Genomic DNA, 23,946 nt, shown 5'->3' on the forward strand with positions numbered 1-23,946 from the left:
ATAAAACCAGAAGCTGAAGCATCCACCATTCCCACCGCCCCACCCCTCCAACTCCAGGCACACAGGACTTAAAGGAATGCAAAGGACACAGCAAGTTCCAGCGTACCTAGGAAGTGTCTCCTTTATGAGTTTGTCATGTAACAGGTTTCACTGAATTCTGGATGCACCAACGGAATAACTTCATATGCACTGACATGCACACAGACAGACTGTTCTATCTCCAAAAAAAAAAAAACCCAAACAAAAAACCCTTTTGTGATCCCCTCAGTCTCTGCCCCATTACTCTAGTCCCCTTTACACCAAATTCTTCAAAATTGAGTCATTCTTGAGTTCCTTCTTCCACAACCCCAATCCAATCTATCAACAAATCCTGTATCAATATATATTCAAAATCCAACCACTTCTCATCATCACTGACTCTGCTTTAAGCCACCACTGCCTGACCAGAGTTTCTCAGATTTTAGGGAATATCAGAAACACCTGGTAAGCTTGTTAAAATACAGATTCCTAGGCCCCATCCCCAGACATCCTGATTCAGTAGGACTGGGTTGGGCCTATAAACGTGCATTTCTAATGACCTCTCAGGTGATGCTGATGCTGCTGGTCCAGGGACCACACTTTAAGGAATGATGATCTACAGTAGCCCCCAAATTCTCCCTGCTTCTACCTTGCTCCTCACCTTTAGTCTATCCTCACAAGAGCCAAAACCTAAATCAGATCACAACTCTCACTTGCTCAAAAAACTTGTGGCTCCCATCCAGAGTAAAAACCAAGTCCTTACACCCTATACCCATGGTTTTTAAACTTTAGCGTGCATCTGAAGGGCTGTTAAACCACAGATTCTAGGGCTCCATCTTCTCCAGAGTTTCTGATTCAGTCAGTCTGGGGTGGGATCCAAGAATTGGCCTAATCAGTTCCTAGATAATGCTGATCCTGCTGGCCTGGGAACCATACTTGGAAAATCACTGCTGTATATGATCTGCACACCCCCGACCCTTAACCTCAGCTTCTATTACTCTCCCCTCACTCACTCTGTTCCAATAGCATTGGACTGGACTGGTAGCATGCCAGGTCTGCTCCCCACTTGGGTCCTTTATGTCCTCTACTTGAAACACTCTTCCCCTACTTACCAGCATGGTTCCCTTCCTCGCTTTCCTTCAGGCTCATAGGTAACCCATCTGTAATCATCCTGTATAAAGTAACCACTACTTCAACCCTGGGGTGGTACTCCTTCTCCTGCTCACCCTACTTTACTTTTCTCTAGACCATGTATTATCACTTGACACACTATATATTAAGCTGTTAGTTTACTGTCTCATGTTCACTGCCGTATCCCCCCCTCCCCCACCCCAGTGTCCAGAACAATGCCTGGCACATAGCACATATCTGATTTTCCCTATCTTCCATAACTTCTAACAACTTAAACGGTGCTTATATTGTCTATAATACTGTATTCTACAGTGAAAGTAGAGGAGACCCAGGTTTGATCTGTGGTCCAGCTGTCTGTGTAGCTTTGGGCACATTATTTAACCTATCACTGCTGGTTCTGGAACAATATGAAGTAGATGCACTCCTCCCTATCCCTCCAAGTACAGCTAAAAACCCTGGACAATATATACAAAACAAACATAAAACTCTGAAAGGTGAAGGGAAGAAAGCAGACCGACTAGAGACAGCAGGATCCACCCACCTAGCAGGTGGTGGATAGCACCAAAGACCAAGTGGGGAACCTGTACTTCCACCCCCACCTGGCAGTCATGAAGTGGTACCCCCTTTCTGCCACTGCAGTGCAGTGTCTGAGAAGGCCTGCAAAAACAGAAGTCTTAAATAAGATCCAGGATCTCGTAACATAATGCCCCAAATGTCCAGAATATAATTAAAATAATTATTTGTCATACCAAGAACAAGGAAAATCACAACTCGAATAAGAAAAGAAAATCAACAGATGTTAAGACTGAGATGACACAGATGTTGGAATTATTTAAGAATTTTAAAGGCGCCACCATAAAAATGTTTCAATGAGCAATTAAGAACATGCCTGAAACAAACGAATAAATTGAAAGTGTCGCCAGGCACAGTGGCTCATGCCTGTAATCCCAGCACTTTGGGAGGCTGAGGTGGGCAGATCACGAGGTCAGGAGTTCGAGACCAGCCTGGCCAACATGGTGAAACCCCATTTCTACTAAAAATACAAAAGATAGCTGGGCGTGGTGGCATGTGCCTGTAATCCCAGCTACTCGGGAGGCTGAGGCAGGAGAATCGCTTGAACCCAGGGAGGCAGAGGTTGCAGTGAGCCGAGATCGCACCATTGCACTCCAGCCTGGGCAACAGAGTGAAACTCCATCTCAGAAAAAAATAATAATAATCATAATAAAATAAATAAATACGTAGAAAGTGTCAGCAAAAATTAGCCAGGCATGGTGGTATGTGCCTTTAATCCCAGCTACTTGGGAGGCTGAGGCAGGAGAATCACTTGAACCCAGGAGGTGGAGGTTGAAGTGACCCAAGATCACACCACTGCACTCCAGTCTAGGCCACAGAGCTAGACTCTTGTCTCAAAAAAAAAAAAAAAAAAAGAAAGTGTCAACAAAAAATAGAAAATCTCTTCAAACAAATAGAAGATATAGAAAAGAATCTAACAGAATTTTTAGAACTGAAAAATACAGTAACTTAATGAAAATTCTTTAGTAACTTAAATGAAAATTCAACAGCAGAATGGAGAAAACAGAGAAAAGAATCAGTAAGTTGAAGATAGAACAATAGAAATTATCCAATCTGAACAACAGAAAGAAAACAGATTGGAAAAAAAATGAACAGAGCCTCAGCAACCTACAGGACTACAACAAAAGACAAACCGGAACAAATCCACACTAAGACATGGCTTAATCAAATTCCTAAAAGCAAAAGACAAAGGAAAAATCTTGAAAGCAATGAGAGATAAATGACACATTACCTCAAGGAGAACACCAATTTGAATGACAGAGGCTCTCTCATCAGAAACCGTGGAGGGCAAAAGGAAGTAGCAGAACAGTTTTCAAGCGCTGAGATAAAAGAACTAGAAACCCAGAGTTCGATATGAAGTGAAAAGATCCCCTAAGAATTCAAGGGAAATCAAGATATTCTCAGATTAAGGAAAACTAAACGTATCTGTTGCCAACACTTATCCTAAAAGAATGAGTAGGCTGGGCACAGTAGCTCATGCCTGTAATCCCAGCACTTTGGGAGGCCCAGACGTGTGGATCATTTGAGGTCAGGAGTTCAAGACCAGCCTGGCCAAGATGGTGAAACCCCGTCTCTACTAAAAATACAAAAAATTAGCTGGGCGTGGTGGCGGGCGCCTGTAATTCCAGCTACTCTGGAGGCTGAGGCAGAGAATTGTTTAAACCTGGAGGGGCGGAGGTTGCAGAGGTTGCAGTGAGCCAAGATCACGCCACTGCACTCCAGCCTGGGCGACAGAGCGAGACTTCGTCTCAAAAAAAAAAAAAAAAAAAAAAAATCAGCCAGGCATGGTGGTGCATGCCTGTAGTCCCAGCTACTGTGGGGTGGGGGGCTGAGGTGGGAGGATCACTTGAGCACAGGAGGTTTAGGCTGCAGGTGAGCCGTGACTGTTCCACTACACTCCAGCCTGGGCAACACAGCAAGACTCTGTCTCAACAACAACAAAACGATTAATTAGATTATAAACAAAAGAGCATTAAGGCATATAAAGAAAAGTGAAGTTTCAACCGGACATGGTGGCTCACGCTTGTAATCCCAGCACTTTGGGAGGCTGAGGCGGGCAGATCATGAGGTCAGGAGTTCGAGACCAACCTGGGCAACATAGTGAAAACTCGTCTCTACTAAAAATACAAAAATTAGCTGGCTATGGTGGACCACACCTGTAGTCCCAGCTACTCGGGAGGCTAAGGTGGGAGAATCGCTTGAACCCAGGAGGCAGAGGTTGCAGTGAGCCGAGACCACATCATTGCACTCCAGCCTGGGTGACAGAGTGAGACTCTGTCTCAAGAAAAAAAAGAAAAAGAAAAGTAAAGTTTCTACTCTTCAATCAAACTGGTAAAATGTAAAGAGCAGTTGCTTATGGTAAGTTATATGTATAATGTAATACCTAGAGCAAGTACTGAAAAAAGCAATACAGAGATAACTCGGGCCAAGAGCAGTAGTTCATGCCTGTAATCCCAGTACTTTGGGAGGCTGAGGTGGGAGGATCATCTGAAGCCAGAAGTCCAAGACCATCCCAGGCAACAAAGGGAGGTACCAACAACCTACACCCACACCCTCCCCACACAAAAAATTTAAAAAATTAGGGCACACAGTGGCACGTGCTTGCAGTTTCAGCTATTGCAGAGGCTGAAGCATGAGGAGATTGCTTAAGCCCTGGAGTTTGAGGCTGCAGTAAACCATGATCAAACCACTGCACTCCAGCCTAGGTGACATAGAGACCCTGTCTCAAAAATAAATGAATGAATGAATGAATGAGTAGGCCGAGTGCAGTGGCTCACACCTGTAATCCCAGCACTTTGGGAGGCCGAGGCAGGTGGATCACCTGAAGTCAGAAGTTCAAGACCAGCCTGACGAACATGGAGAAACCCCGTCTCTACTAAAAATACAAAATTAGCTGGGCATGGTGGCACATGCCTGTAGTCCCAGCTATTCAGGAGGCTGAGGCAGAAGAATCGCTTGAACCTGGGAGCCGGAGGTTGCGGTGAGCCAAATCGCACTCCAGCCTGGGCAACAAGAGCGAAACTGCATCTCAAAAAAAAAGAAAAAAAAAAGAAAAGAAAAAAGAAAAAATCAGCAAGGATTAGAAGAATTCAGCAACACCATTAACCAACAGTAGTTAATTGACATTTATAGAACACTCTACCCAAAAATGGCAGAATACACATTCTTTTCGAGTGATCATGAAACATTTACCAAGATAGACTCTGGGCTATAAAACAAATCTCAATAAATGTAAAGGAATTGAAATCATACAAAGTATATTCTCTGACCACTATCAAACTAGAAGTCAGTAACAGAACGATAACAGGAAACTCTACAAAAACTTAAAAATTAAACAACATACTTCTATACTTCATGGGTCAAACTGGAAGTTTCAAGGGGAATTTAAAAATGCCTTGAGGCAGCAGGAGGATCACTTTAGCCCAGGAGCTGGAGGCTGCAGTAAGCTATGATCCTGCCTCTGCAGTACCGCCTGGGCAACAGACTGAGACACTGTCTCAAAAAAAAAAAAAAAAAAAGACAAACAAAAAAAAAAAAAACACTTTTTTTTTAATGCCTTGAACTACATGAAAAGGGAAAATGTAACATATCAAAATCTATTGATGCTGAGAAGAAAATTAACAGCTAAAGGCTTACATTAGAAAAGAAAGAAAGGCCGGGTGCTGCGGGTCTTGCCTGTAATCCCAACACTTTGGGAGGCCGAGGCGGGTGGATCACCTGAGGTCAGGAGTTCGAGACTAGCCTGGCCAACATGGTGAAACCCCATGTCTATTAAAAATACAAAAAATTAGCTGGGCGTGGTGGCGAGCGCCTATAATCCCAGCTAGTAGGGAGGCTGAGGCAGGAAAATCACTTGAACCCGGGAGGTGGAGGTTGCAGCGAGCCGAGATCGCGCCATTGCACTCCAGCCTGGGCAACAGGCTGTTTCAGAAAAAATAAAAAAAAGAAAAAGAAAAGAAAGTCTCAAATCAATAATCTAATCTCCCACCTCAAGAAACTAGATAGAGAGCAAAATAAACCAAAGGAGGAAAAAAATAATAAAGGCAGAGATCAATTAAATTGAAAACAGAAAGACAACAGAAAAAGTCAATGAAACAAAAAGCTTGTTCTTTGAAAAGATCCATAAAACTGACAAACCTCTAGCAAGTCTGACAAATACGAAGACAAATTTTTTTTGTTTGTTTTCGGTTTTTTTGAGACAGGGTCTCGCTCTGTCACCCAGGCTGGAGTGTAGTGGCATGATCACAGTTCACTGAAGCCTCAACTTCCTGGGCTCAAGCAATCCTCCCACCTCAGCCTCCCGGGCAGCTGGGACTATAAGCATGTGCCACCCACCCTGCTAATTTTTGTATTTCTTGTAGAGACGGGGTTTTACCATGTTGCCCAGGCTGGTTTTGAACTCCTGGGCTTAAGCAATCCACCAGCCTTGGCCTCCCAAAGTGCTGGGATTATAGGCATGAATGACATCACATGCCCAGCCTGATACATTTTTAGTATCACTAATGAAACAAAATTATCACTACAGCACCTAAAGATATCAAAAGGATAATAAAGAAATACTATGAACAATTCTACAAACATAAATTTGACAACTTAGATGAAATGGGTCAATTCTTGGAAAGTACACATCCAACATAAAATAGGTAATTTGAATAGTCCTATAACTATTAAATGGAATAATTTTTAAAACTCCCCAAAAAGATAAAGATAATTAGGCGAAGTGGTTAGCATAGTGAGTGGAACACTAGCTTGTGCTCAATAAACGACAGCTATAACCATTTTATTTAAATCATCACAACCTCTCAGGGAAACTGAGGCTTCACAGATAAGAAATTATTTGCTAATATGTAACAGAATCAGAATTTGAACCCAGATCTGAAATCAGTGTCCTTTCCCCTAGAGTTAAAAATCCACACCAAAGTTATTCCCTTGGGCATGTATCAACCAATATTTCTTTTATAAACAGGAAAACTGTAGAGTGAAATTTGTACTAAAAATCCCAGAAATCAATAAATGCTTGCCAACTAGTTTTCTCCACTATTGTACAGCAATGATTCTCAAATGTTAGGGTGAATCAGGATCACTTGTTTGTTAAAATATAGACTGCTGAGTCCAAGTCCTAGCCCAAGAAATTGCATTTTGAACAAATTCCCAGTTGATGAACTGTACTTTAAAAAAGTTCGTTCCTCCTGTGTTAGCTCACTTAGGAATTAAAAAAGAATAATATAAAAAGAATGTTCATTCCAATTTTTCTGTACCAAAAAAAGAGAATGACTGGTGTACAGTAATGATATGTTAGTCCATCCTTCCCTCAGTATCAGAAGCTATCACACTCCGCAGAAGGGGAAGGAATCAAGACAGGATAATGTTCTAAATCAGTGGTTCTCAAGGGTGGGCCCTTCTTACCTACTGAATCAGAAACACTGTAGCTAGGGCATCCCTAACTTGTGTTTCATCAGGTCTTCCAAGTGAGTCTGATACATGCTGAAGTTTGAGAACCACCGCTGTACAAATCAAAGTGTTTTTGCAAAATCCAGCTTCTTACAGGAAGAATGAAGCAATACCATGTTTTTTGCACTTCTGAGAACCTGGGCTCTGGAATCAAATAATTCAAAGTTCAAATCCACACTCAGAAAGTCACTTAACTTCCACGAATTCCAGATTCTCAGCTGCAAAATGGAATAGTTGCCTCCCTTGTTATAACCTTTCCAGAAAGTAACTTGGCATTATATTCCATAATCCCTAGCTGGACTTCAAGAAATCTATCCTGCAAAAGTCACTAGCGGCCGGGCATGGTGGCTCACACCTGTAATACCAGCACTTTGGGAAGTCAAGGTGGGTGGATCACGAGGTCAGCAGTTCGAGACCAGCCTGACCAACATAGCGAAACCCTGTCTCTACTAAAATACAAAAATGAGCCGGGTGTGGTGGCGCGCACCTGTAATCCCAACTACTCAGAAGGCTGAGGCAGGAGAATCACTTGAACCCAGGAGGCAGAGGTTGCAGTGAACCGAGATCATGCCACTGCGATCATGCAGCTTGGGCGACAGAGTGAGACTGTCTCAAAAAAAAAAAAAAAAAGTCACTAGAGATATGAACAGATTTCTATCACCTCTAGGTATTTGTGGATTTAAAATTTGTTGGCTTAACTCTTGCAAGCAACCATAAAAAGTCCACAGTATGTAGTAATTTCCAATTGTGCTGAAGTACAAACTTAAATGGCGCACTATAAGCCTGGTGTGTTTCTGTGAGCAATGCACTGAGTAAGCAAGAGCAGCCACCCCCAAGGACCTGATTCTCAGCTAGCTTCCTTGTTCAGTGGGGGCCCATAGAGAGAAGCAAAAGAGATTTTTAAAATTTGGTGTATTTCATGGAAAAAAATTAAGGCAGTTAACTTGTGTTAGAGTGTACAAAGAAACACACAACTCACCACAGAAATGTGATTAAAGAGGGGCCTGGCCCATAAGCCCATTTCTGTATTTGTAAGTTTAGAATTCTTTAAGGCCTCAATGGTGCTCCTTATAAATAAATGTCAAGTATCTACTAGGCAAAGATGCTTTCCATAATGTTTTTGTTTTAATCAGCACTCATATCAAGATGCAAAACCTTTCCAGAACGCCCAAAGTTTCCTCACATTATTTATAATATAAAAAAGTACAAATAATGTTCAAAAAAGTACAACGTCCAACCATAAAGGAAATTACCAAATTAACCGGTGACACATATATATTGTGGGATATCAGAAATCAAGTTTAGCTGAATATTTAATGAACTGGCAATTACATTGTAACATTAACTAGAAATAAAAAATAGGTTGTAAAATGGTATTTATAACGCAATCCCATCTTGTAAAAATATGTTTATATTCTAAGTCAAAAGATGGGAGTTAATGCAACAACAAATTTAACAGTGGATTGTGCCAGACAGTAGTAGACTCAGGTGAGTTATATTTCCTTCTTTATTCTTTTTCTGTGTTTTCTACAACAAGCAGGTCTCACTATAAAAGCATGAAAAAATTAAGAACATTATTTAAAAGAGAAATATCCAACTTTCAGGCTTGCATATAGACTAAATAATTTATCCCAAGTCCCTGTCATGGGGTCCGGCAGACATAAGCAGTCAGGAAGCATTCATTCCTGTTCCCTGTTTCCAGAGTGAGGAGTTAGCAGGAGCCCATTTTACAGGTCTGAACCTACACATTTCCCATACAATCCAAAGTAAGGGCCCCAGGCAACAGCTTTTTTTCATGAAGACTCATTAATTCATTCAAAAATGTACTCAGCATCTATTACATGTTTAGCACTGAACCAGGTTCTGGGGATACCAAACATGAAAAGAAGACATCTCTGCCCTCAGGAAGCTCTGGCTAATGAATGACACAGATATATTTATAACTATGATATGATTAAATAATTACTTTTTAATAAAGACGCACACAAAGTGCAATGGGAACCAAGAGGAAAAAGGACTTTTACACCTTTTACAGTCTGTGAGTTGCAAAGGGGAGAGGGCATTAGTGGGAGTTTGCACGTACAAAGACAAAAAGGCATAAAGGAGTATAAAATTTTCCCAGAACTATAGGTAGTTCAGTCTTGCTAGGACATAAAGAACAAGAGAGGAGGAGTGGCAGGAAATGAGAATAAACAAGTAGATCACAAAAGGTCTTGTCTGTCATATAAAGGATACTGAATTTTATCCCAGAGACGAACCACTGAAAGAAGAATGTTAAGCTGAGGAGTGACTTGATCAGCACTAGCAAAGACACCAGGAATCCTGAAAGACATCTTAATCCCCACTTATTTTCAGGGCAAAGGAAAAGGTCCCACCCTCTAGGGTTGTCCCCTCTTAAATAACATGAGGCAGTAAAACAGAACTCTGTGCCCGGCACACAATAAATATTCAATAGAGATCAGTTAAACATGAATTTGCCCCTTACGGGGCAAGGGGGCAGTCCCTGCTGAGGGCAGGATTTTAGCAGCACCAGCACCTATAGTTTGGTCTTGAGTGTGATAAACAGAAATAGCTTGCCGGGCATAGTGGCTCATGCCTGTAATCCTAGCACTGTGGGAGGCTGAGGCGGGCGGATCGCTTGAGGTCAGGAGTTTGAGACCAGCCTGGCCAACATGGTGAAACTCCATCTCTATCAAAAAAGTACAAAAAAATTTGCCGGGCGTGGTGGCGTGCACCTGTAATCCCAGCTACTCGGGAGGCTGAGGCACGAGAATCGCTTGAACCCGGGAGGCAGAGGTTGCAGTGAGCTGAGATCATGCCATTGCACTCCAGCCTGGGTGACAAGAGTGAGACCTTGTCTCAAATTAAAAAAAAAAAAAAAGAAAAAAAGAAAAAGAAATAGCCCCTCTGGAGGAGACCAGACAACTGAAAATTCTAGAATCTAACAGGCAACAGGAGGAGGGTGCCATACACTGTTTTGTTGTGCTCCAGTGTACAAAGCCCCCTCAAGGTTGTCTTTCCATAGCTGAGATTTAAATCCCATTAATGAAATATTAGTTTTATCGTACACACTAACCTCTCCGGAATTCTGGGTGACAGGTGCTTATGTGCACACATGGTTAACTGAAGGAAATTCATCAGTGGTTTTACTCCTGTTTTACCCAGCATCTATTCTGCTTAATTCAATTTAGTTGGATGGTGCTGCAGATAAATGCTGTAGAAATAAAATACTCTTGCATTTCTGCCTCCATTTATGGAGTACATCCAAACTGCTTTGCAAAGTCAGAAAGGATGTATTTGATAACATTTTATAGCTGAAGACAATGAGGCTCAGAAAAGCAAAGCAACTTGTGCATGGTCACTCTGAAACTAAGTACAAAGCCACGACTTAAATCCCTGTTTATGGACTCAACTACCTCAAATAAGCAACACTGTTTTCCCAAAAGCCAGTGTCTGAGGCAGAACATAATTGTCAGACTATAAAAATGATGGCCGGGCGCGGTGGCTCACGCCTGTAATCCCAGCACTTTGGGAGGCCGAGGCAGGCAGATCTCCAGAGGTCGGGAGTTCCAGACCAGCCTGATCAACATGGAAAAACACCGTCTCTACTAAAAATACAAAATCAGCTGGGTGTGGTGGTGCATGCCTGCAATCTCAGCTACTTGGAGGCTGGGGCAGGAAAATCGCTTGAACCTGGGAGGCAGAGGTTGCTGTGAGCCGAGATCGCGCCATTGCACTCCAGCCTGGGCAACGAACGAAACTCCGTCTCGAAAAAAATAAAACAAAATAAAAAATAAAAAAGAATATAAAAATGATTCTTTGTAACAGGAAAGAAAAGGGGGGGTCTTATAAATCTAAAAAAACACTCAGAAGAAAAGTGCAAAGAAGAAATACATAGGGGAAAACACAGGAAAAGGAGAAACCAGAGGCTAATGTCAGCTAGGTCCTGTTCTGCAAGGAGAGATGGCAGAACCTGAGTCTGGGAGAGGGGGTTCTGAGCCGGAATCTAAAAACAGAGCTGAGAAAGGAAGAGAGAGCAAGTGAACACACCTGGCCACCGCACCCTGTGTAGCCTGGCCTGCCCTCCTTACCTGCCATGAAACCAGTCCTGGCACATGTCACACTCGATCATGAAGCGGGTCACATCGTAAGGCAGCCGGCAGAGGCAATACACCGGCACCGAGGCCATCTTCGCTCGGCCCTGGAGCGTTCTGCGGCCGGCCAGGTTCGTCGTGTCAAGAGGGGCGGGAGGCGGCAGCACGCGTCCTCTCTGGACGATAGCTAGGCACAAATAACACTTTTTACAGAGTGAATCAGCCCCCGCCCCCCACCCCCTTGCACCAACCCTCAGTTCTCCAATAGAGAGTTACCGCCGCCGGGATGCAACACAGCTGGTGCGGCTGTAGGGGGCAACCAGAGAAAGTCCACCCGGCCCTTAGAATTTCTTTCACACGTAAAGAACGGAGCTCAACCTTCCAGGCTTCCCACCGCCCCCACACTCTCCACTCCCCACTCCCCACCCCCCACCTTCTTCGGCCCCGTTGTCAGTGATAACTTCTTTCCGGGTTTCAAGAAAATACCTGAAGCTTTTTCGGGAAGCTTCTTTCATCTCTCACTGAACCCTCCCCTAGCTGACCCCTGTTTCACAGGGCTCCCTCTATTATGACGCAAACCACAGCGTCAAAAACGAGGCTGGGGGTATCTCAAGACAAGACCCTCCTCTCACCACCTGAAATAGGGCCAACCAGAGAGAGATAAAGGATCCCTGAAAGTCTCTTCAGGTTACTCAAAGCCTTCACGAAGAAGACAGACAAGACTAGGCGCCCAACTCAAATCACAGTTCTGGGGTCGTGTTCGGAGAGTTTAAATAATCCTTTCCATCACTCTCAATATCATTCCTTCCCCGACCAGTCAGGAGTCTCATCACCCCCAAAACTGAAATAAATATAAATCTCTAAACTGACCAGCTCGTTCTGTACTTTAAAGATGACAGGGTTCTGGTTGCATCCCTGAAACTCAAAAGGATCTATTCAAAACCCCTCAAACTGACTAGAATTTCCTCACACTCCCGAAACTAAGCAAGGATTCTTTTGCATCGCTCGGAAACTGGCAGCGTTTCCTTGCAGCCCCCCCTCAAACTGATGAGAGCTCCCTAGTCTCCCCAAATGTTCAGGTACCTCACAGTATATCCTAAAACTGACAGTAATACCCTCGCAGCCCCCAAAACTTACAGGAATCTTAACGCTTCCCCAACTGACAGGAACCTCCTCACGCCCCAAACCTGACAAGAACGTCTTCGGTCCAGAATCCTACAGGGACCTCCTCATGCTTTGGGCTGCAAGGACTCCACGCCCGCGGAGCTCAGCCCCAGCGACACGCCGGCAGCCGGGCTAGCTCCGGGACTGCGAATCGCCTCAGCGGAGGCTCGTCCGGTAGTTCCGGCCCCTACGGCGACGCGCGTCGAATTCTGGGATAGTCCCCGTACCGCCGGGAACCTCGCTCGCCTTCCCCTCGAGCCCCCCGCTGGGTCGCGCGGCGCCAGCCGCTCAGCGGTGCTTCAGAGCAGCCTCCTCCACAACATTCCCCTCGGCCCGGCTGTTCGGGCCTACTGGAGACCGCGGCTTGGGCCTAGTCTGGCGGCCGCCCGGCGAACGGGCAAGTGGCGTCGTCGCTGGGCCGGCAGGAGATACTCGCGAGCAAAGCAACGGGGAAAGAGATGAACCGGCCGCCACGTCCGAGGCACACGGCCCGAAAAGTCGCTGGGAGAAGCCCAGTGGCGGTGGTAGGCAATTCGGAGTAGTCAATAAAGTTTATTCAAAACAATGAGGAAGTTGAGGCGGAGAGGGGAGGAGAAATACGGGATAAACAGCTACCATGTTGAGAGTGGCGGCGCTACCCAGACAACCAAGGCGACCGCCATCTTATGAGGGCTGGACTCGCGAGGTGAGCGCGGCGGAGGCGGGGAACCGCGAGCCGCCGGCTCCCGGGTGACGTCATCAGGGGGCGGGGCGCCACCTTGAGAAAGGAGGGCGGTTCTCAGCCACCTTTGGACCCGCTCGTCTCTTTAAGGTGCCCAATCGCCGCTGAAGACCTTGAGCCCAGAGGCGGAGAAGCCGCCATCTTAGGCGAGGCAGACGTTTGGCTCCATTTTGAGTGGGGCCCGAAACTTCCTACCCTTCCCCCTCCTCCGGGCAAACAGGGAGTTCACCTACCCCGACTCGCACACTCCTCCTCCCCAGCCTTCTCCTCCTATGAGAGGAGGTGAACTCGGTGACTCCAAACTACAAAATTAATAGGTGGCGGCGGGGGCGGGCTTCAGCCGGGGTAGAGGCGGAGTACTCACCGCGGCTCCTGTTCATTGAGCACCTTCGATAGGCTGGGCTCTTTCCCACGGTCTCTGCGTTGTTGGTTCTTCCCCCTGTGAAGGAAGCTCTGTGATTATCACCAAATGAAGGCAGGGGCTTCGAGAAGCCAAGTGACTTGAGTCCCGGAGCAGGGACGTTGAACCTTGTGCCCTGTGCTACCCGCGTTCTGTCCCCAGGCCCTCAGTGTAGTTCCTCTGTAAAGCTGCTGCCAACTCCACAACTCCCTCTGAACTCTTCTTTGACCCTACTGTTTCACTTCAGTTCAAATACAGTTCAAGGATTTGTTTGCACCTGTCCCACAATTTTCTGACTATAGCCTGAGGGGAGGGGAGAGGAGGGGGGATGAGAGGAAAGGCTGAGTTAGTGGAGCTTTGCTGAGTTAGTGGAGCTTCATACATATGCTTCAAGATGGCCTAGGTTTTCTCAAACATTCTAGAAAATTCTCTAGGAGTTATCTTACTATTTCATTTTCTTAAAGGGTCCCATTGCTTTAAAAAAGAAATGTGTGCGTGCACACAATTTACTAACCAGTGATGGTGGGGTAGGCCCTGGGGATGCAATGGTGAAAACAGGGCCTCTGGAGTGGGAGAGCATCTGCCAGTGCAGGAAACAAAGTTGCGAGTAAACAATTGGAATAGAAGGCACAGTAAGCACACAAATACCACCTGCAAAATGACCTTTGCCAAATGCAACATGAAGCTACAAAAGAGCCTTACAAGCTGCTTGCAGCTGCTGTAAGAAAGACGGCAGGGGGACATGGACGATGTAAGTTCACTTAAATAAACAAGCGAGAACATTGTACTCAAAAGGATCAACGTGTACAAATGCATGGAGGCACATAGAAAAATATTTACTAAAAGTTGAATATTGTTGGAACAAGGAAAACAGAAGAGAGATAGGTAGGAGGTCAAACAGTAAAGGGTCACAACATGAAAGATTGCGAAATGCAAAAGAGTTTAGATTGTATGCAGTTAGCAAAAAGAAAACACAGGTTTTTGAGCAGGAGTAGCTTAGTCTCATATTTGTGACTTACCCAGAGGATGGTTTAGGGTTTTTTTTTTTTTTTTATGTTTGTTGTTTTAGAGACAAGGCCTCACTCTGTCAACTCAGGCTGGGCGGTCATAGCTCACTGCACCCTAGAACTCCTGGACTCAAGCGGTCCTTCCGCCAGAGCCTCATGAGTAACTGAGACTATAGGCGCACACCACCACACTCGGTTATTTTTTATTTTTTATAGACCCTAGGCCTCGCTATATTGCTCAGGCTGGTCTCAAACTCCTGGTTTCAGATCCTCTAAAAGCGCTGGGATTACAGGCCTGAGCCACTGCACTGAAAGGTCCAGGTTTAATGGGACCTGAAGCTTATATGGTTTAGGGGAGGAAGGGTGAGACGTCTTTAAGAAAAAAATAGCCGGGCGCGGTGGCTCATGTCTGTAATCCTAGCACTTTGGGAGGCCGAGGCGGGCGGATCACGAGTTCAGGAGTTCGAGACCAGCCTGGCCAACATGGTGAAACCCCGTATCTACTAAAAATAAAAATATTAGCCGTGTGTGGTGGCACATGCCTGCAGTCCCACGTACACAGGAGGCTGAGGCAGGAGAATCGCTTGAACACGGGAGGCGGAGGTTGCAGTGATCCGAGACTGTGTCATTGCACTCCAGCCTGGATGACAGAGCGAGACTCCATCTCAAAAAAAAAAAAAAGACTTATGAATACAAAATTAGGTTCAAAGGTAGGCAGTAAGAGTATTTCTACAAGCAATTCCTACACCTGGGTAATAATTACGAAGAGAAGTGATACAAGGCACATGTAAATGTACCATGGGGCCGGGTGCAGATTGCACGTCTGTAATCCCAGCACTTTGGGAGGTCAAGATGGGAGGATCACTTGAGCCCAGGAGTTCAAGACCAGGCTGGGCAACATAGTGAAACCCTGTCTCTACAAAATAAAAATAAAATGAATTTTTAAATAACAAATATCCCATGAAACCCAACCTAAATGTATCCCCCAAATCAACTTCCCCTTAGGTGGATCTCAAAAATGTCAGGCAGCTCCAACACCACCTAATGCAAGGGAAAGTATGGCCAGGCCCTCAGTGGAAAGGGACAGCACTTTGAACCAATTGTTGTTTAAATGTATTTTGTGAACTTTATAAAACACATCACCATGTGACCCTATGGAAAGTGACAGGTCCTGCAGTTTAAGATTTCTTAGCTTCACAAGGAGTCAGGAGGAATGAGGCTGTTTCACTAGTGTTGCGGGGAAAAAATTGGTCCAGGATAGTTTGGGAAAGGGTAGAAAAAGATGAGATAATTTGGATATTTTGGAGGTTGACTAGGCAGTGTTTGGAAACTGATAATAGCGGATGAGTGAGTGAAAGGGGTGTGAGTTCACTTCTGGGTTGAGTGTCAGCATAGATGACGGTGCCACTGAATGAACTGGGCTACGCAGAAGAGAAAACAGATTTGGTGGGGAGGAGACTAAATTTAATTTGGACTATGTTGAGTTCAGGTGTGTGTGGAACATTAATTCCCTCACCCAACAGTTCTTTATTAATCTACTATGCATCATGCACTGTGCTAGGTGCTGAGGATGTTGAGGTACCCCAGATAAGGCCCTGGCCTGCATGCAGCTGACAGTCTACTGGCGGAAACAGTCAATGATCAAATAAAATTTCATTAATATGTGAATTTCATTCACATATTTTCTTGAACACCTACTGTTAGGCACTGGGGATTTAGGGATAAACAAAACAGACAAGTCCCCACCCTCCTGTGACTCATTTCCAGCAAGGGAGACGGATAAAAAGTGAGGCAAATCAGAGAATTTCCAATTGAGGTGAGTGCTATCAGGAAAGTAAGACCAGTTATGAGATAGAGAATGATTTGAAAGGAAAGCAGTCTATTTTAGATAAGGTAGTCAAGGAAGGGTTCTCAGAGAAGGTGACAGGAGCTGAGACCTGAATAACAAAAAGAGCTAGCTAGGGACAAAGGCAAAAGGAATCAAAAGTGTTGGCCGGGTGTGGTGGCTTACGCCTGTAATCTCAGCACTTTGGGAGGCTGAGGCGGGTGGATCACGAGGTCAAGAGATCGAGACCATCCTGGCCAACATGGTGAAACCCCATCTCTACTAAAAATACAAAAAATTAGCTGGGTGTGGTGGCACGTGCCTGTAGTCCCAGCTACTCAGGAGGCTGAGGCAGGAGAATCGCATGAACCCGGGAGGCAGAGCTTGCGGTGAGCCGAGATTGTGCCACTGCACTCCAGCCTGGGCGACAGAGCAAGACTCCATCTCAAAAAAAAAAAAAAAAAAAAAAAAAAAAGTGCTAAAGCCCTAAGATGGGGGCAAGAGGACTGGGCGGGCTACAGGTGGGGGTCAGGGTCTCCAAGCCTGAATTAGAGACCCTGTGTGTACCCTTAGGGAATAGACGATCTAATAAATTAACAAAACAAGGAGGCTGGAAAAGGTCAAACCCTAAGTGCTACGTAGAGGTTTGAGCAACCTGTGTGGTGTGGGAACAAAGAGGCAGTCACAGTTAATTCAAACACGTTCAGTGGGTGTGTGAGGAAAGGCTTCACAAGAGGTAGCACTGGACCTAGGTACAGTGGTACCTACCCCGACTCCTAAAATTCCTCCCCAGTGTCCTTATCTGAGAACTTACTGTGCTAAGCACTGTTACAAACTCGCTACAAGCATTAAGTAACTGAATCCTTAGAACAACCATATGAAGTAGATATCAATACTGTTAGCATTGTATGGATGATGAAGCTGAGTACAGAAACTTTAATTCACTTGCTGGAGGTCACTTAGCTAGTTTGTATCCTAGCAGGGGTTCCTGGTGATACAGGCTCAGAGACCAGGCTCTTAACCACTCCTTTATACCACTAGTGTGGATTTAACAGCAACTGGTGTATAAATGTAATGGGAAGGTAATCAATTAATGGTTCTTTGCATAATTTGAAACACAGAAACAAAATGTGGTTTGCACACACTTGAAATAAAAACTAGCAGGATGGTGCCCCAGGTGCCAAACTAAGCAATGGAGAACACCAACCCATGCCTCCAGGGCCAGCTTCATGGGCGTGCCTGTTCACCGAGCTCTGCTCCTAGAAGGGGCCTTAGGCTTGGTTTAATGTAATGCTGTGGCTGTCTTGAAATTGATAATTTTATCTTTGAGCTTGTCTTTTCTAAGTGTAGTCCACTGTGACAATGGATCATGGACATGAGCAGAAGGGATATGCTAAGTGGCAGCACCCACGGCCTATGGAAACTGCAGGCAATGTGCATGCCACCAAGCAGTTAGACAGGCCGCCTGGTGTGCAGAAACACACCAGAGGGGGACATCAGGGCCCAGAGGGGACGTCAAGCCAGTGACTACAGTGGCAGCAGTAGCAAAAGCAGCAGCACAGGTAGCAGTGGCTATAGATCTGGGAGAGAGGAGGGCCTCTGTGCAGGAACAGTGAGGAGACCTGTTGTGAGAGGCAAGCTTGTCCTGTCACCAGGGCCTGTACAAAGATTAACGCTTTGGCCTGCACACTGGGACAGGAACTGCTGGCACTCAGGCAGTAAACTTTGCAAGGAAATGATTATGAAATAAACGAGTACCCATGGACATTGCAGTAAAGTGTATGGAGAGGATTATTATAATTTTTCAACGAGTTTAGAATCTCTGGTTTTAAAAACTGGTGCAACACAGCAAAACAAATATCCAAAGGCTTAGAAATAGAAATTAAAATTAAAGATTGTCACAAAAGACACATTAAATGAAAAGTTTCAGATAAAATATCAATGAAGAAGACAATATAAAAGTTTCTTCCCTGTAATTGAAGAGACAGGCCAGGCGCAATGGCTTATACTTATACTCCCAACACTTTGGGAGGCCGAGACGGGGAATTGCTGGAGCCCAGGAGTTTGAGACCAGTCTGGACAACAAAGTGAGACCCTATCTCTACTAAAAATTAAAAAACAAAAAATTTGCTGGGTGTAGTGGTTCGTGCCTGAAGTCCCAGCTACTCAGGAGGCTGAAGTGGGAGGATTGCTTGAGCTTTTGAGGTCAAGACTGCAGTGAACCATGATCTCCCATTGCACTCCTGGCTGGGCAACTGAGTGAGACGCTGTCTCAAAACAAAACAAAACAAAATAAAACGACAACAAAAAAAGACCAGCCTGGGCAACAAAGTGAGACCTCGTCTCTATAAAAAATAAAAATATTAAAATATTAGCCAGGCATGGTGGTGCGCACCTGTAGTCCCACCTACTGACGAGGCTGAATCGGGAGGATTCCTTGAGCCCAGGAGGTCAAGGCTGCAGTGAGCTGTGATCCCACTACTGCACTCTAGACTGGACAATAAAGTAAGACCCTGTCTTAAAAAAAAAAAAAAATGAATGTGGCCGGGCACAGTGGCTCACGCGTGTAATCCCAGCACTTTGGGAGGCTGAGGTGGGCGGATCATGAGGTCAGGAGTTCGAGACCAGCCTGGCCAACATGGTGAAACCCCGTCTCTACTAAAAACACACAAAAAATTAGCTGGGTGTGGTGGTGGGTGCCTGTAATCCCAGCTACTCGGGAGGCTGAGGAAGGAGAATCACTTGAAACAAGAAGGCAGAGGTTGCAGTGAGCCGAGATGACGCCACTGCACTCCAGCCTGGGCAACAAGAGTGAAACTCTATCTCAAAAAAAAAAAAAAAAAAATGAAGTTGCGGCCGGTGGCTCATGCCTGTAATCCCAGCACTTTGGGAGGCCGAGGCAGGTGGATCACCTGAGGTTGGGAGTTCGAGACCAGCCTGACCAAAATGGTGAAACCCCCATCTCTACTAAAAATACAAAAATTAGCTGGGCGTGGTGGCACATGCCTGTAATTCCAGCTACTTGGGAGGCTGAGGCAGGAGAATCACTTGATCCTGGGAGGGGGAGGTTGTGGTGAGCTGAGATCACGCCATTGCACTCCAGCCTGGGCAACAAGAGTGAAACTCTGTCTCAAAAAAAAAAAAAAAATGAAGTTGCTAAAAATGTTGATGACCAAATAATTGAATTTGCAGAAAAGGGAGTCAGAAAAATCTTATGATCATGATATATTAATAACACTATTTTTGCCAGGTGCAGTGGCTGTCACCTGTATTCCCACCACTTTGGGAGGCCGAGGCAGGTGGATCACTTGAGGTCAAGAGTTTCAGACCGACTTGGCCAACATGGTGAAACCCCGTCTCTACTAAAAATACAAAAATTAGTAGGCTGTGGTGGTGCACACCTGTAACCCCTGCTACTAGGGGGGCTGAGGCAGGAGAATCACTTGAACCTGGGAGGCAGAGGTTGCAGTTAGCCAAGATCGTGCCACTGCACTCCAGCCTGGGCGACAGAGTGAGATTCCGTCTCAAAAGAAAAAAAAAATCATGTAAAATTATGACAAAAATATTTTTCTGTAATTTGTCATTATTCATGCATTACTATTACACTTACTATGTTTTATAAGTAAAAACATTTTTTTAAAGGAAAAAAAATTTTTTTTTGATACAGAGTCACGCTGTGTCACCCAGGCTGGACTGGAGTGCAGTGGCGTGATCGCTGCTCATTGCAGTCTCTGCCTCACAGGTTCTAGCAATTCTCCTGCCTCAGCCGCCCAAGTAGCTGGGATTACAGGCGCACACCACCACGTCTGGCTTTTTTTTTTTTTAATTTTTAGTAGAGACGGGGTTTTACCATGTTGGCCAGGCTTGTCTCCAACTTCTGGCCTCAAGTGATCTGCCCGCCTTGGCTTCCCAAAGTGCTGGGATTATAGGCGTGAGCCACCAAGCCCGGCCTAGGAAAAAAACTTTTTTTAAAAATTTTATTATTATTATACTTTAAGTTTTAGGGTACATGTGCACAACGTGCAGGTTTGTTACATACGTATACCTGTGCCATGTTGGTGTGCTGCACCCATTAACTCCTCATTTAGCATTAGGTATATCTTCTAATGCTATTCCTCCCCCCTCCCCCCAGCCTACAACAGTCCCCGGTGTGTGATGTTCCCCTTCCTGTGTCCATGTGTTCTTATTCTTCAATTCCCACCTATGAGTGAAGCCCACTTGATCATGGTGGATAAGCTTTTTGATGTGCTGCTGGATTCGGTTTGCCAGTATTTTATTGAGGATTTTTGCATCAATGTTCATCAAGGATATTGGTCTAAAATTCGCTTTTCTGCTGTGTCTCTGCCAGGCTTTGGTATCAGGATGATGCTGGCCTCATAAAATGAGTTAGGGAGGATTCCACCTTTTTCTATTGATTGGAATAGTTTCAGAAGGAATGGTACCAGTTCCTCCTTGTACCTCTGGTAGAATTCGGCTGTGAATCCATCTGGTCCTGGACTTTTTTTGGTTAGTAAGCTATTAATTATTGCCTCAATTTCAGAGCCTGTTATTGGTCTAGTCATGTGCGGGATATAATCTCCTGGTGTGCCGTTTTTTAAGCCCGTTGGAAAAGTGCAGTATTAGGGTGGAAGTGACCTGATTTTCCAGGTGCCGTCTGTCACCCCTTTCTTTGACTAGGAAAGGGAATTCCCTGACCCCTTGCGCTTCCCAGGTGAGGCGATGCCTTGCCCTGCTTCGGCTCATGCACGGTGTGCTGCACCCACTGTCCTGCACCCACTGTCCAGCACTCCCCAGTGAGATGAACCCGGTACCTCAGTTGGAAATGCAGAAATCACCCGTCTTCTGCATTGCTCATGCTGGGAGCTGTAGACTGGAGCTGTTCCTATTCGGCCATCTTGGCTCCACAGGAAAAAACCTTTTTAGGTTGGGATCTTTAATTACACTTCCCCTCCTTTTTTCTTTTTCTTTTTCTTTTGAGATGGAGTCTCGCTTTGTCGCCCAGGCTGGAGTGCAGTGGTGCGATCTCGGCTCACTGCAACCTCTGCCTCCCGGGTTCAAGCAATTCTCCTGCCTCAGCCTCCTGTGTAGCTGGGACTACAGCTGCCGGCCACCATGCACGGCTAATTTTTGTATTTTTAGTAGAGATGGGGTTTCACTTTGTTGGTCAGGCTGGTCTCAAACTCCCAACCTCAGGTGATCCATCCACCTCAGCCTCCCAAAGTGCTGGGATTATAGGCGTGAGCCACTGCACCTGGCTTTCTCCTCTGCTTTTTGAATGTGAGGCTCTCCATTCCATTTTCACGTTGTGCTGGGCTTCACCAATTATGTAGCTGACTCCCATGCCTACTTGGTGGTAATTGTGAGGTGAACTGGGATTGAAGCCACTCAAACAGCCTCACTGCTCAAACCAAAATCCTCTCCACTGGGAGTGGGGGTCCAGGTGGGTAGCGGCAGGATAGTAACACAGAAATATGGAGGTTGGTGTGGGTATTTATCATTTTCACATGAACAGGATCGTACTGTTCAATCAAATTAGGTGGCCAACTGCTTTCTTCAGTTGACAATAAGTCTTGGAGATCTTTCTACCAAAAAAACACAAACAAATCAACTTTATTTTTTGTTTTGAGACGGAGTCTCACTCTGTCGCCAGGCTGGAGTGCAGTGGCGTGATCTCGGCTCACTGCAACCTCCACCTCCCGAGTTCAAGCGATTCTCCTGCCTCAGCTTCCTGAGTAGGTGGGCTGCAGGCTCGAGCCACCATGCCCAGCTAATTTTTGTATTTTTAGTAGAGACGGGATTTCACCATGTTGGCCAGGATGGTCTCGATCTCTTTACCTTGTGATCCACTGACCTCAGCCTTCCAAAGTGCTGGGATTACAGGCGTGAGCCACTGCACCCGGCCAACTTTCTTCTTTTTAACTGCTGCAGGGAATTCCATCACTGGGGAAGGAGGCAGTCTTAATCTATTTCTCCTCTCCCTTGATGGATATTTAAAGTGGTCTTAATTTTTCACTATTACAGGGCTGCAGTGAACATTGCCGTAGGGACCTCTTTGTGCCCAGGCATGTTTCTCTAGATGGACACTGAAAAGAAGGTTACTGAGTCATGGAGTGTAAATATTTTGCTCACGCTTGTAATCCCAGCACTTTGGGAGGCCGAGGCAGGTGGATCACGAGGTCAGGAGATAGAGACCATCCTGGCTGACACGGTGAAACCCCGTCTCTACTAAAAATACAAAAAATTAGCTGGGCGTGGTGGCAGGCGCCTGTAGTCCCAGCTACTCGGGAGGCTGAGGCAGGAGAATGGCATGAACACAGGAGGCGGAGCTTGCAGTGAGCCGAAATCACTCCACTGCACTCCAGCCTGGGTGACAGAGCGGGACTCTGTCTCAAAAAAACAAAACAAAATAAAATAAAAATATTTTCAATTTTAATACATACTGCCAACTTGCCCTTCAAAGGCACTATGCCAATTTTTGAATACCATCAGCAGTGTATCTTCACATTTCCTAGGACCCTGGCATTTAGGTTGTTTTGTTTGTTCGTTTGTTCTTTTGGAGACAAGAGTTTCACTCTTTTTGCCTGGCTGGAGTGCAATTTTGCAATCTTGGCTCACTGCAACCTCCGCCTCCCGGGTTCAAGTGATTCTCCTGCCTCAGCCTCCCAAGTAGCTGGAATTACAGGCGTGTGCCACCATGCCCACCTAATGTTTGTATTTTTAGTAGAGATGGGGTTTCACCATGTTGGCCAGGCTGCTCTCGAACTCCTGACCTCAGGTGATCAACCTGCCTCGACCTCCGAAAGTGCTGGGTTTACAGGCATGAGCCACTGTGCCCAGCCTTTTGGATTGTTTTACAATCTGACTGATGAAAAATGATAACTCATGTTTGTTTGTTTGTTTTTAATTTGCATTCCCCCATCACTAGTGAAGATGAGCATGTTTTCATATGATGTTTATTATTGGCCCATCCTCTATGAACTATTTGTAACCTTTGCCTATTTTTTCTTACAGCATTGTCTTTTCCATGTTGAGTTGTAGGAGTCATTTATATTTCTAGATATTAATCCTTTGTCTAAAATGTATGTTGCTAATATTTTCCCACAGTATGTAACTTGTTTATGGTTTGTGTTATCATGCAGAAGTTTTCAGTGTTTATATAGTTTATACTTACATCAATCTTTTCTGCTATGGTTTTGCTGCTTTGTTTATTGTTTTAGAAGACCTTCCTTATCCCAAGTAACAACCATATTATCTTTTTTTGTTTTTCTGTTATGATACTTTCCATTTAGATCTTTAATCTACCTTAAACTCATTTCCTCCTCAGAACCTTTGCATTTCTCCTATCTGGAACTCTCTTCCCCTACATCTTCCTATGGCTGACACCTTCAGAGATCAACTCAAATATTGCTTCTTCAAAGAGGCCTTCCATGGCCACCCTAACTAAATTAGCCACTCCCCTCTCTGCCAAGATATGCCCTATTATCTTGATTATTTTCTTCAAAGATCATCTCCCTCTGAAGTTACCTAATTTGTTTATTTGTTCATGGTTATTCTCCCCTTAG

The 23,946-nt window shown here is 45.1% G+C and overlaps 1 protein-coding gene across 8 annotated transcripts in view; it reads right to left on the reverse strand.

Annotated features, from left to right (window-relative positions):
- The window catches only part of PHF8 (PHD finger protein 8), a 107,877-nt gene extending 93,721 nt beyond the window's left edge, over window positions 1-14,156 (reverse strand). For 2 of the 8 annotated variants that reach the window (XM_055376519.1, XM_055376516.1), the window contains exons 1-3: window positions 14,067-14,156; window positions 13,517-13,591; window positions 11,265-11,454 (exon numbers count right to left, since the gene is read on the reverse strand). In XM_055376519.1, the coding sequence (XP_055232494.1) occupies window positions 11,265-11,454; window positions 13,517-13,532 (206 nt within the window). In that variant the 5' untranslated portion in view covers window positions 13,533-13,591; window positions 14,067-14,156. Of the gene's footprint in view, window positions 1-11,264; window positions 11,455-11,753; window positions 12,387-12,454; window positions 13,184-13,516; window positions 13,949-14,066 lie in introns of those variants that run through there. The other 6 variants (XM_055376517.1, XM_019019556.3, XM_004064216.5 and 3 more) reach the window with 6 other exon arrangements.
- Window positions 14,157-23,946: the final 9,790 nt, after the last annotated feature.

The sequence above is a fragment of the Gorilla gorilla genome, chromosome X (genome assembly GCF_029281585.2).
Source record: "Gorilla gorilla gorilla isolate KB3781 chromosome X, NHGRI_mGorGor1-v2.1_pri, whole genome shotgun sequence".
Classification (NCBI taxonomy): Eukaryota; Metazoa; Chordata; class Mammalia; order Primates; family Hominidae; genus Gorilla; species Gorilla gorilla.